Source organism: Aplidium turbinatum, chromosome 15, assembly GCF_918807975.1.
Source record: "Aplidium turbinatum chromosome 15, kaAplTurb1.1, whole genome shotgun sequence".
Lineage (NCBI taxonomy): Eukaryota > Metazoa > Chordata > Ascidiacea > Aplousobranchia > Polyclinidae > Aplidium > Aplidium turbinatum.
In genome coordinates this window covers 1660063-1674799 of record NC_137486.1, presented here as the reverse complement: position 1 = coordinate 1674799, position 14737 = coordinate 1660063, and the positions used below count along the sequence as shown (strand labels likewise).

At 36.9% G+C, this 14737-nt stretch overlaps 1 protein-coding gene across 1 annotated transcript in view; it reads left to right on the top strand.

Moving 5' to 3' along the window:
• Positions 1-14737, top strand: part of LOC145784666 (meiosis regulator and mRNA stability factor 1-like) — a 66367-nt gene that overhangs the window by 31835 nt on the left and 19795 nt on the right. The window contains exons 19-21 of the mRNA XM_082596532.1: positions 11667-11798; positions 13327-13469; positions 14589-14722. Of these exons, the coding sequence (XP_082452658.1) occupies positions 11667-11798; positions 13327-13469; positions 14589-14722 (409 nt within the window). The remainder of the gene's footprint in view (positions 1-11666; positions 11799-13326; positions 13470-14588; positions 14723-14737) is intronic.

Here is a 14737-nt window from a genome sequence, read left to right as displayed (position 1 = left end):
CGCTGAGCCACCCTGTATTAACAATCTCAACTGATTTTGCTGTCAGCTGTTTAACAATCCGGGCCGCTTAAAACTTACTCGTGGCCTGTATGTCGAAGTCTGGGCCACCCTGAGCTAGCCTGTCTGTGTAAGTGCAGTCTGCAGTGGGTCTTTTGGAGAAGGATGAACGAGTCATCATGTCCCCGCTGGTGAAGTGGCCATTTCTTTCCTTGCAGCACCTACATACCTTCTTCCTTCAGTACAACCTTGCCCACCTCATTCTTCTGTTTATTTCATGTTCTTTATGAAAGTCTTACCATAAATACTATAAATCATCTTACTCCATTTGACCAAATTTGTCTATGATCTCTTTCATTTCTAGCATGTCCATCAGTTCATCAGTCTTTTTCTTCTCGGTTTTCCCACACGTTGCTTTCACCATTACCCTTTCTGCTCTTCTCAGAATTGTAAGTTCACTCTCATCTTAGCATCCATGTCTCGCTGCCGTACAATATTGCAGGCCACACACAATAGGGTGGAGTGAAAAAAAAATTTTTTTTTCAAATCAAAAAATCAGATTAACCAAAAGTGGCGTATGGACCAAAAACCAACTTCTGAGAAGGTTTTGGGTTTGTGCCACCTACACCCAGGTGGCCCATAATTTTTAAAGGTCATCCGAGGGTCAAATTTCATAAAAATCCCATAACTTGGAAACTGGTTAAGCTAGAATGTTGGTTTTTGGCTTAAAATTTCCAGAAGGTCCATGTTTATATAATATATGCTCTAATGCAACTTTTGTCTCTATTTTAACTACATAAGCTGATAAGAAACCAAAAACTGGAGCATCTCTCTTTAACTGGTAAAATTTTTGGAAAGCGGGCACCTGGCAAACAAAGACAAACACATCTGGAACAATTTAACGACAAAACAGAAACAATTATCCATGCAACATATAATAGGAACATTTGGTCTAATTATTCATCTGAGGCCGTCGATGCCTGGTTCAGGCAAGGCAATTGAAGAAGAAGAAGAAGCTGATAATAATAAAAAATGACGTTTTAGTTTGAAAGTTATATAACGTGAAGAAGTGAAAATGCTATATTTGAACTATTTGCACCAATAGTTACGTATGTGTTAAGGCATAATAGGTACAAACTGACTAAGTATTGCTTAAAATACTTTCTATGTAGTTAGTACAAAACAAAGGATATGCAAACAACAATCATGGATATGTGACAAAAAAACTCAATCCAAAAAATAAGTAGCAAAGACTCATATGCAATAATGTTACAATGTCATTTGACATTATCTTTGGTTTCCATGAAATTTATAAGAAACTACTTACAATCAGGGTCGCATTATAAAAATTATCTTGTGGTGAAAAATTATTAAAAACCTTCAACCTGAAAACATCAGGATTATCAAAGTCAGAAAAAAATATATTTCGACTCTAATCCATTGCAAATTTGGGCAAGGCTGACTGGGCTTTGGTAAAGAAGACCCTTGCCAACCTTAATCCACCACTGTTTGCAATGAGTGTTACAGAAACCATGACATCAACTCATTTATAATTACACGTATCCAATAGCAATACACAGCCAGGGGCTCATATCATTTTTGGAGTAATTGATCTACTGTAGCTTGTAATGTAGAATTGTAATCCACAAAATGCAGAGAAGCATGGATTTGAAACTGCTTAAGTAGGCTTCTTGAAGGAGGCAGCTTTATTTTGAATTTCCTGTCTGGCCTGGTTACACTTGAAAATGAGGGTCTGCTACTATTCGGTGAGTCCGATTCGGTGAGTTCCTAACCCCTAACTCTAACCCCAAACTCCTAACCCTAAAACGGCAATGATAATTAGGCTATGGTACCCGATAATTAAAAAAAAAATTGAAAAAATCCCCCGTTGAGGGATCGGACTCACCGAATCGGACTCACCGAATCAGACTCACCGAAACGGGCCATTCCGGAAAATGACACAAGCTACAGTAGATCAATTACTCCAAAAATGATATGACCCCGGGAGTGAAAGCAGCGCTGCGTGATCTTGAGCCGGGCGCGTAACCACTGAGCTAACAGGGCGAACTTACGCCTGGCCAACGCAGTTTTTGAAGTCAAGGTTCTGTTGGTCAAGCAAAAATAGTAGGCCACACGCTTAGCCAAACGCAGCAGCACCAGTTTTCAAGTTAAAACAATAGAAAATTGATAATGCAGAAATCAGTAGGCTTAACAGCATCAAATTTTACGTCTTGAAGCAGTTTAACATCGCCTACCTTAATGCGAGAATGATTCGTTCTTGATGAGATACATTTGAAGTTACATATACTATGATCGAAAAATGCTTGGAACTGCCTATTTCATTCAAAAATTTGTTTTTTTTAAGTTGGTACACTATCATTTTAGTGGCAAAAATGGGCCCCCTCAAACGTGGAAAAAACGAAAAACTACTCGTTTTTTCTTTACATTGTTGTGCTAGGGGGAAAGTTGCCCGACTTCTCCCCTTTCGGAGCCCCTGGCTGTGTATTGTTATTGGATACGTGTAATTATAAATGAGTTGATGTCATGGTTTCTGTAACACTCATTGCAAACAGTGGTGGATTAAGGTTGGCAAGGGTCTTTACCAAAGCCCAGTCAACCTTGCCCAAATTTGCAATGGATCAGAGTCGAAATATATTTTTTCTGACTTTGATAATCCTGATGTTTTCAGGTTGAAGGTTTTTAATATTTTTTCACCACAAGATAATTTTTATAATGCGACCCTGATTGTAAGTAGTTTCTTATAAATTTCATGGAAACTAAAGATAATGTCAAATAGCATTGTAACATTATTGCATATGAGTCTTTGCTACTTATTTTTTGGATTGAGTTTTTTGTCACATATCCATGATTGTTGCTTGCATATCCTTTGTTTTGTACTAACTACTTAGAAAGTATTTTAAGCAGTACTTAGTCAGTTTGTACCTATTATGCCTTAAGGGGGTAATGTGCTCAAATATTCAAAAAAAATATTTTTTTTTTCTGTTTTTGTTGGTTTTGGATACGTTAAGTCTTCTTCTATAAAATATACCCATAAAACTTGGAATATGTGGCGTATAAGACATTGAAATTCAATTTTTACGAAGGCCACTCTTATTTTTGACAACCGATTCATGGCGTTTGGTTAGCATTTTATTGCTAATTTTGCATGTTGTTTTATCGTTATTTATCCCCTTTCAAAAAGAATAAAGTTTAATAAAATTTCCCATAATGCACTGAATGTGTTTATACAGAAAAGCTGACTGCATGTTCACTTGTTATGTATTTCCAGTCGTATATAATTCACATAGTTTCTCAAAAGTGTTAACTTTTTGGCTATTTTGAATTGTAAACTTTGGAGGGCAATATCTCCAATTAGTGTTTTGGTGCATGTGGCCCCACGGGAACAAGTATAACTCCATGACCAAACATCACATTGGTGTGAAATTTGGAATATATTTTAAGAACAACTATATCTACAAAATCATGAGAGCGTTTTTTATATTATTTAGGCAAAATGGAAATATTGCTAAAAATAATTTGATTAGCTGTTGTTAAGTTGCCATGGCAACCTAAATTAAATACAAAAACATAGTTTTGTGCGCAATTAACATTAGAACATATTCTGCAAGTTTGGTGCCTGTAGCTTAATTGGTTTTTGAGTTAAGCTTGTTATTGTTTTTTGTTACTAGGCCCCCCCCCCCCCCCGTTGGTTACCATGGCAACCAAATGATTATGAACGATATTTTTCAAATGTACTTACCTTGTGTTACAATAATATGCATAGCAAACGAATGTCCATTTTCTGATAGTCTCAAAATTATGCCATTGAAATATGTCAAAATCAAGGCACATTACCCCCTTCACACATACGGTAACTATTAGTGCAAATAGTTCAAATATAGCATTTTCACTTCTTCACGTTATATAGCTTTCAAACTAAAACGTCATTTTTTATTATTATCAGCTTATGTAGTTAAAATAGAGACAAAAGTTGCATTAGAGCATATATTATATAAACATGGACCTTCTGGAAATTTTAAGCCAAAAACCAACATTCTAGCTTAACCAGTTTCCAAGTTATGGGATTTTCATGAAATTTGACCCTCGGATGACCTTTAAAAATTATGGGCCACCTGGGTGTAGGTGGGACAAACCCAAAACCTTCTCAGAAGTTGGTTTTTGGTCCATACGCCACTTTTGGTTAATCTGACTTTTTGATTTGAAAAAAAAATTGTTTTCACTCCACCCTAACACACAACTCCAACACTTTCAACAAAAGTTTCCTTTCTCCACGACTTTACGCTGCCTTCCGAACGACGCGATCCCTCGGCCGCAAGGCACGAATGACACAAGGCACGAATGACGCAAGGCCCGAATGACGCAAGACCTGAATGCCGCAATGCATGAATGACACAAACCCCGAATGACGCAAGATTTGATTGTTTCGTACTAAAATTAATTGAATTCGGTATTCAGTGTAATTTGATCTGTCACGGTTGCAATTTCAATGTTTATTTTTTTAACAAACAAAAATATAAAATTGTTTTTTGCACTTAACATAATGGAGATGAGACCTGGTTATTTCTCACTAAAACTAAATGTTTTTTTAATGCTGTAGTATTTTCAGTTGCCACGGGAGCAATTTCAATTTTTTCCATAACAAAATAAAGATGAGTATAGCTTTGGTAGAGAGGTACTTTTTAAAAACCATAGACAGACAATCGATAACAACTTAATAACATTGAATTGCATAATTCAAAATTAATACAGAAATGAAACAGATACATAATTTCAAACGTTTTCGGCAAAACTTTCTGTCCTCTTCAGGAAAATATCTTAATTCATCTAAACAAAACAAAATTATTCGTGAAATGTTAATAATAAATGACTGAAATTCAATAAAACTGCACTGACCTGCGTACAAGCAACAACTGACGAACAAACACAAAAGGTGGTAGCAATCTGTCATAATTATGCGGGAGTGTGGTCATGAGACAAGATAGTGAGCGGACAACATAACATAAAATAAACGTAAGCTAATACAAATTCAACAAAAAAGATGCCCCTTTAGCGAATAATTGTTTGTTGAGCCTGGGGTTGTGCTGCTTTATTTGGAGTGCCTCATGAATTTTAGTTTCAAACTCTGATTGACAGTTGAAGCTGCCACTAAAGTTGAACAGTTGAAGCTGCCAATAAAGATGAAGCTGCCACTAATTCATTGGTTGCTTTTAAATCTTAATGGACACATCTGCAGGGAAATCTTACTAATCAGAAATGTTTCGTAATCTCAAAGCGTAAGTCTGGCCATGGACTTCTAAATAGTAGCACCTGGACTGGACACGCAGTGGCCAACATGTGGCCAAACAGTTGGTACAACAGTTTGCCAACAGTGGGCCAACAGGGTTAGTTACTTGGCTGTTGGCCCACTGTTGGCCAACCGTTGTACCGACTGTTTGGCCTCATGTTGGTCACTGCGTGTCCAGTCCAGGTGCTACTATTTAGAAGTCCATGGTCTGGCTTCCCACGGTTAATTTCGGTCTTTCTTGCTTTAGGAACAACACAAGAGGTCAGTTACACCAGGGGTGGGCAAACTTTTTGTACTGAGGGCCACATTTGAAAAATGTTGCAGCCTGGGGACCGCACACTCTCATTAGGCCTACAAAGTAGGAAAATTTACCCGGTGTGTAAATAAACGCATATTCATATTAAACACAATTTTTGTATTTTACACTCAGTTACGTTTAAAGCTATGCAATCATCATCACAAAAGTTAATGAGACTTGTGCAACTGTTCACAGTTTTTCACAATCTTCTGCAAATTGGGAGCAAGTTTGCTGGTAGATATCTTCATAACATCATGCAAGTTGGTGTTTGTCCGCAAAGACCTGTTCTTCGACTTGTTTATTTTTAAACAAGAAAATGATTGTTCGCATATGTATGTGGATCCAAAAAGTTAGCAGCAAAGTTTTTTAAGTTTGGAAACAAATCGTCAGATAATGACTTGTCGTCGTCGTCGTAAAAATAGTAATGACTTGTAAAAGTCAGGCAGTGAATCTGACTTAAACTTCTCTTTCAAGTCATTATTTGGCTTGCAAGTCCAGCAGTTCCAGCTGTAAATCCTCGGGAGCCGAATAAACTTATGTAGTGAATGGAGAGCTGAGCATATTAAACTGCTGTTCCAGGTTCTTTAAGTCTTGGAACCTACTGCCGAATTCGATAGCCAAGGTATCCAACTGAACTTTATACTTTGCTGCAAGTTCACCAGAAATGTTTGCTTCTTTCAGCAAAGGAAAGTGACAAAACCTGTTGTTACCAGCTTGTCTGAGGAACAATGAAAGCTTCATTTGGAATGATATAACGTGGAGGACGTACATCTGGCGTGCAAATAAACCATTGTCCATTGCCCTGAAGTTTTACATTCAATTCGTTCAACTTTTCTATGATATCAATGGCAAACCCAAAGTCCAACCTCCACTCTTCATCAACTATGTTGGCACGCACTGAAAGTGAAGAGAAAAAAAAAACACTTGTAAAGGGAATAATATTTTGTCATGTAATGTGTAAGTCATGTAAAGTGCCGGCATTGTCATGTAAGTGCCGGCGGGCCGCATAAAATGGTCTAGCGGGCCGCATGCGGCCCGCGGGCCGTAGTTTGCCCACCCCTGAGTTACACTATTGTTTTCAAAGACCGATTAGGTTTGGACTCGCTGTCAAAATAGCATTTGGCTTGAACTCGCTGTCAAACAGCGTTTTGTGATTAAAACTATAGTTCATATGTCTTGATCAGGCACTTATGCAAGCTTGCTCAATTTGCGCTTCACGACTTTTTCTGCGTTATAACATTCTCCTGCATTTTCATATTTTTTCAAACGCATAACAAAACTCTACTGCTACGATTTCTAAATGAAAGACAAAGATTTTTCTGTCAAAATGAATCAAAACTTTGTGAAAACCTTGTTAACTTCTTCTTTCATTGTCGTACTTCATTCCAAGCTTCTTGTATAAAACGTTTCCAAGATTCTCGGTCTTTTGCTGTATGTATTAGGTGTATGTTGATGTTGGTATTGTCGGTTCCCCAAGTCTCACACTATCGCCTCTACGTGGCGGAACTAGTAATGCTGAGGATTAACGACGATTAACCCGAAGCAGTCAAGATCGTGGGGCACTGTAGATCAGGACTGGCCGACCTACTTCAGTAAACTCTTGGCCTGACCTCGATGAAAAGTATACATGAAATTGTTAACATAAAAGCAATAATTAGCTCACCAAAATCAGATCTTATTGAAAAGTCAATTTTTTGTTTGTTAAATAACATGATGTGTTCTACTGGTGTAAATGAAGCTAAACTATCACAAGATAACTAAATGCCTGGTGAACAGCTTCATTCAAATTAAAGCAAGTAGTCCCAATATAGCTACGTCAAAACCAAAGCCTATTAAAAATTAGATGAGCCACCAGTGAAAAATAGACCGGTTATTCACACTGGTGGTTTGCATGGGTTGACCTAGTTTGCTTCAACTAAGCTTAACGTTGGCACAAAATTTAGAAATTTTGATACCAGCTCGACATTTTTTTACTAAAATTAGGTTATTACCGATTTATTGCTTTTGCATATTTTTCGGGACCTTCTGATGATCTCCCTTTTAAGAGTGAAACAGACTGTAGAGGTTTTAGATAGTAATTATAACTATATTTGATAGAAAACATATTATATAATCTTTGGAAAGAGTATGAAAGTTGCAATCAAAATATGTCACTTAAATAGATGAAAAACGTTTTTCTTTGAAAAAAAAATGTCAAAAAAACCCAAAAGTTTTTCCATTTTTTAAAAATTTTTTATCACCAACAGAAGTTTTAATAAATCTCCAGTGAGAATTTATATTATTCCCCACTTTTTGCTGGCATTGTCACCATCCCTTACCCATACAATGAATAATGATGAGAGATTTTCTTCCACACATGTAAAATAAAATGAATTTTGAATTTATGTATGTATTTGCAATTGTTTTTTAACTTTAAGTGAAACTACACAGAAATAGCAAAAATCCTCTCATATATTAAATATGCCTACAAAATTTAATGTCATTCTTACAAGAAATAAATGAGTAGTTGTAATTTGAGTAGTTTAAAACTTCAACTAATGACTCGAAAAAAAAACAGGACTTGAAAATCACCCATTAAAATACCGGAATGGCCCGTTTCGGTGAGTCCGATCCCTTAACGGGGGATTTTTTCAATTTTTTTTTTAAATTATTGGGTACCGTAGCCTAATTATCATTGCCGTTTTAGGGTTAGGAGTTAGGGTTAGGGGTTAGAGGTTAGGAACTCACTGAATCGGACTCACCGAATAGTAGCAGACCCTAAAATACAAGCTACATTACTCACGTTTATCACTGTAAGTTTTGACACACAAAAATATTGATTAGAGTGAAAATTTTACCATATTCAAAATCCTGATGAAATTTATTGCTTTTTACATACAAAAAGAATACTTTGATAAAAAAATAATTTCCGTCAGGAGTGTCCCTTTAAACTAACCGAGTGAATGAATGTGTATTCTTCAATGTCGATGTTGTATATTCGATACATTGTGAGTTTTGTTTCTGTAATAGCCATAATGTCAGGTTTCCGTCTAAAGTCAGCTAGATAATTGATCAGTTTATCTATGTTTTTTGTGAACTTTGTATATTTATGTGAATTACAAATGGAGAATCGTCACATGTTGCAGATATTTTAATATTTAGTGATTTTTGTTGCCAATATGTACTTTCATTGAAAGGATTATTGTATTAGTTAGTTACCCTACCTTTGTGCGATTAGTGCTTTCGTTACTTCCATCCAGTCTGAGTTAGAGAGGCCATGAAAGAAATGAGAACCTTATCTTCTCATACCCGACACTTGAATTAAGTTTACCTTGCACTGCAACTTCTCACATCCCCTGTTTCCTTTAACAGTGGTAAAACAATGCTTTCTTTCTACTCTTATGGCATCATCACTTCAATCTCCACAAGCTTTCCAGTTGCTTTTATCATCTCTGCATTCGCATCTGATGGACCGGCCACTTTACGCTGTGTCATTTTCTCCATTGCTTCCACCATTTCTTTTCGAGTAACTTTTTCCACAGGCTCCTCCACTAAATTATGATATTATCTTATCATTTTCCTCATTCATAATATTTTTCATACGTGCTTTCTGCTTTCCGAACTAAAGTATAGTTTTCTATCTCTGTTTTTTATACATCGTTTCCATTCTTTTTTTTGTTTTATAAGCTTGAACCGTGGTTTACGAAAATAGATTGCTCAGACGCCGTGCATAAGCCTTCACAACTGAAGACTGAAGTCGATTGCAGATTGACATGTACTTGGGTTTCACATCTGCCTAAAATGTTTTTTCAAATGTTTTTATTCAATTGTTTCAATGTTCAAGTTCTTTCGTTTATCATAAAAAGTTGTGATGACAAAAATTAACGTTTTATCAAGCATATGTAGGCTAAACATAATTCAATAGTTTTCATTGGTGGATATTACTTTATCAACTATCAAAGTGTTAATACTCCGATTGCAAGATGAAAAAAAACACTTAACACTGCTGGGAACTAGGGGCTATTTTTGTTTTTGCTGCACCATTCAAAATTTGGGAGCATAAGGTTTCCAGTCAGGTGCCCTTTCTGACGTCAACCAAAACTAAACAGGATGAGTGCCGGTTGACAAATTGCTCCATAATTTTGATTTTACTTGTATTGTAGCTTTCTGTGTTAAGCTGCAGGATAGTAAAACACGTAAATCAATAATAAAAAACAAGACGCATCTCAACCCTGGAGATTAATTATTGAAATTATTCATACAAAAAAAACACTTTTATTCTGGATTTACCCAGGAACTATCATACCGGTTAATTGACTGGTAAGGCATTTTGTTTTTGCGATATTTTCTGCAAATGACAATATATTCAGACATTATTTCGTCTAATCCTTGAGGTATAGGTATGAACTATGTGCTCTATCAAAATATTGCGAGTAGAAGGTTGCACATAGCTCGAAGCTGCAGGTTTTCGTCTGACTCTCTTCAGGAGCTATCGTCAAAATAAAATAAACTGAAATGTGGTGAAGTATTTATCGTAGAAGAAAAACATAATATGAATTTTGGCTAATCAGAAGAATTCAAATTAACGAAAGAGCTTGGAGACATAAACGAATTCCTTTTGGCGGCATAAGACTGGATTGAGAGTTTTTATAAAGATTGCTTCCAGTGCTACAAAGTGGAATGAAGAACGACCTTTAGCAAGAACTGAAAACATTTCGAGTCTAAAGTTCAAAGCACATTCTTCATTATCCAGCAGGTGTTGTTCAATTGCAGAGCTATTAAATATATTTTTGTAATTATCAGTTTTGCAAGCGTGATTTGGTTTGATTCTGGTTGTATTATTTCCTTCTCTAATTATTTTTGGGACATGTTTGATTTGTTCCTCCAGGCGTTGGGACGTGCGGCCTACGTACTCGCTGTGGCACTTAAATTGGTAAATTACGTTGCTACATTTTATGGCGAGCTGTTTGTTGCTTGAAAAGAAAAGTTCAGTTCAGACGAGCTATGTGTTCTATAGTTGAGACGAAAACCTGCAACGAGCTATGTGCAATCTTTTACTCGCAATTTTTAAGTTTTATTCCACCAATCAACTCTTCCATCACGATAATCGCTTTAATACGTTTTTACTAATAAATCGCCTTGTTTCATTAAATATCACAATATTCTAGGGGCAGAGCTCCCACAACGTCACTTGCTCCAAGCCGAATAATATTTTTATTTGAGCTTGCTTACTTTCTCCTCTGCGAACCTCAACAAACTCCTCAAATGTTCTTAAACTAAACGATCAATCTTAAACTCGCCGTTTTCATAAGATAGCCTAGAGCCCCTAAAGACACCTTGAAAAAATAAGGTGACTATAAAAAGGACAAAAGTATGGAGAAAATAGCTGAAACATTATCTGGGTTAGAGTTGGCTGTAGTGTTGTTTTTGTAAAATGGTAGAAGTTGTGTTCAAAAATCAAATGGATTGGATGCAAATGCTCTGGGCCCTGGTTTAAAGTACCCCCTAAAAACTTTTCAACGCATTGAGAAACCAACGGAATTTTTCATCCATTCTTTCAGTTTCAAGAATTTTTATTGGAAAATTGTTTCACTTTTATTGCTATGTGTGATTGATACCAAGCTATGTGTGATTGATACCAAGCTATGTGTGATTGATACCAAGCTATGTGTGATTGATAACAAGCTATGTGTGATTGATACCAAGCTATGTGTGATTGATACCAAGCTATGTGTGATTGATACCAAGCTATGTGTGATTGATACCAAGCTATGTGTGATTGATACCAAACAATGTGTGATTGATACCAAGCTATGTGTGATTGATACCAAGCTATGTGTGATTGATACCAAGCTATGTGTGATTGATACCAAGCTATGTGTGATTGATACCAAACAATGTGTGATTGATACCAAGCAATCAGTAAAACATTTAACTCTCGCAACTACGCCCCTTTGTGGCCAAGCTATTCTGCATCAAATAGGCAAATAATTTTCTCCTTGTGTGTTGTAAGTATTGTTATTAGATTAGAGCTTTTAACACACGACTATTCCTATTACAAAATGCCTTAAGTTTTCTTTACCGCAGACGTGCCGGTGTTGTTGCATGCCGTTCGATGACTTGAAGTCTAAGTACCAACTGCATTTTGGGAAGCCTCTCCACATTTCCGGATTTCGTGGTCTTAATGATGTTTTGGCAGCTCTACCGCACGTTGCACAGGTTATTTATTTATTTTTATTTTTCGCGCAAGGTTACAGGTTATTTTTTTATTTTATTTTTTTACAGGTTAATGGAACTTTGTTAAATCCACAATTTTGTTCTATTTTATGATCACAAACATGAAGAAGAGAACAGGCTTTATTCTTTTGAACTAGACACCACAAATATAATGTCCTGGACACGTCACTCGTGTTTGCTACACACCTTGCTTGAAGGTGACACAACCCAAAACATTTTTTTGCTGTGAATCAAATGCTCGGTTTTAAAATGAAGATATACGTACGTATTGCGGCATGAACAAGCTTGTATTGCGTTTGTGGTATAGATATCACATATTCACAGTAGCTGGTTTAAGGTTGTCTTTGCAGAATAACTTTCTTTCATCTACTTATAATCTGGTACCTCTAAATACCCACTGTCAGGGTTGCCAATATCAACTGGGTTAGTTTTTTGAGATTACTGGTGGGGTTACAGTTGTTTTGAAAGTGGGTCCCTAAAAATGCTGACAATGCATTTTTAGGGACCCATTTTCAAAAAAGTAATGCCTAAATGCCAAAAAAGTAATGCCTAGGCTGCCAGTTTCACGGATTTTGCCTGTGGAACTGGGTTAGTTTTATTTTCCAGATGCAGGAAAATTTTGGAAGTTTCTAGTTGTAATTTTGTTGATTCCTACGATTTTGTTTGATTTTCAACTGACTTTCGTAGAATAGGTATTATTTTTATTTAAAACATCTGGCAACACTGACAATGAATATTTAGAGGTACCGTAAAACAGCACAACTTTGCCCGGGTGGACAACTTTGCCTAAAATTTGTGAGTTAAAGTGCCCGCAATATGGTCTTCGTGTTTTTTGGGTTGTTCTAAATGGATAATATTGTTAAATGTCATCTATTAGTAAACCCAATAAAACATGAAGACCATATTGTGGTCGGACTTTAACTCACAAATTTTAGACGAAGTTGTGCTGTTTTACAGTACCCTTTATACGCGAACGCGGTGGGATGGCGCAGCGGATAAGACGTTGGCTTTCCAATAATGCAAACCTGGTTCGACTCCCAGCTTAAGCGGGTCGTTAAAAACACTGCTTCCCTCGACCCAGGGTATAATGAAGTGGGTGGGCGTAGTTCCTGTTCAAAGGAAAGGCGGCCGAGAGAAATGAACTGGGCATATAGCTACCCTATCCTATTCTACTTAGTGCCAAAGGCTTAGTACAATGAGAACCTTATCTTCTCATCCCCAACATCTGAAATCAAGTATTGGGACCATGTTTACCTTTTTACCTTTTTTTATAAACTGATAAACAGTTGATGGTGCAACATTTATTCTATTAACCTTTGAAGTAAGATTGTTTTAACTATTCCATTGTGAGTAATACTTAAGAACATGAAAAACAATGCTGTTTGAGAGTAAAACTTTCAAAGTTTAAATCAAACGTTGACATTCAAACTTTCCGTTGTTCAGTCAATGCACAATGAAACATGCGTCATGCACCAAGGAGGCAACGATCAAGGGTTTTTTTGTATTGCAGGTGATGGGACCGAGTGATAGTCGCTTAATTACTTTAACTCACCGAGCTCAAGTGAAACGATTCACTCAGGAAATCATCAGAGTATTGAAGACTTCTCCTGATAAGGCTATCCTGGTGGCCCAGCTACCTGACATGTATCTCAAGTAGGTCTCCACTTTGCATTGTGACGTGTCATAGTTGAGCGAATGACGCGAGAGAGATCGATTGTAATGCGTTGTCCTGACAATAGAGTGGTTTCTTTCTGGCTAACACTTACAATACTTTTAAATTTAAATATAATTTTTCAAAGAATTTGTATACACAATAATCACTCCTAAAACGTATCATTGCTTATCTTCTTGCACATAGTCTTTATGCCTCTATGTTGCCTTGTTTTTGTTATTTCACTGTTATGTATTATGTTAAGTATGCTATCGGTAGACGGTATTATGTATTATCTATCCGATCTACCGGTATTATTATTAAATGTTTTAAATTTTTGGTGTTTTGTTTAGATGTTTGGGTGGCAGCTGACTTTGGTGACCTTTGATTCGCTGCCATCCTTGTTGTGCAAATTATTTGTGTTTATAGTAGTCCAGTTTTAATCCGGTGATGTCCCCGTTACTAAGTGTGGCCGGATTTACCTCCAAGTGCCGCATTTATTCACCTCCAAGTGCCGCATTCATTCACCTCCAAGTGTCGCAATTGCCTTCACACCCTGCTTCCGCATAGATCTGTCTAACGCGTCCTCACTTGTCAAGCCCACCTTGCTGCTTTCCTCCACGACTTGCCTTTTTCACGTTTTCTTGGGTTTTTCTTGTTTTCCACGACTCTCCACCTGCAACTCCAGCGCTCTTCTCAAAACACCATCTTCATCCCTTCTCAAAACATGCCCATACCACCTCACTCCATACCACCTTCACTATACCAACCACTCCATACCACCTTCACTATACCAACCACTCCATACCACCTTCACTATACCACCCACTCCATGCCACCTTCACTATACCAACCACTCCATATCACCTCACTATTGTGTTTTAGTTTATTCGCCAACAGAACAAAATAAACTGAACTTAGCAGTAACTTACTTTTAAAGTTTTCTGCAGTGCTGGATCTTTTAAGATTGATGTAACTATAAAAGCTATGCATTAGCGTACATGATTTGTTGATTTTGAAGCAATCAGTGTTGAAATTTTTAGCAAATTTTGTTGGTGAATCATGCGCCATTGCGCCTGCAAGAAGTTAATCATTGCCCCTCAAGTTATCTTTTGTCGCAGGACGCTGTCTCGTCCTTGGAGCGTGTACGACTACGGAGTGTGCTTGCTTTCCGATCTTTTAGATGACATTCCTGATGGAAACATTGGCGTGTCCGGGGAAGGAGATAATATCATTCTCTCCCTCCCAAAACGAGGTGAGGCTTATTATT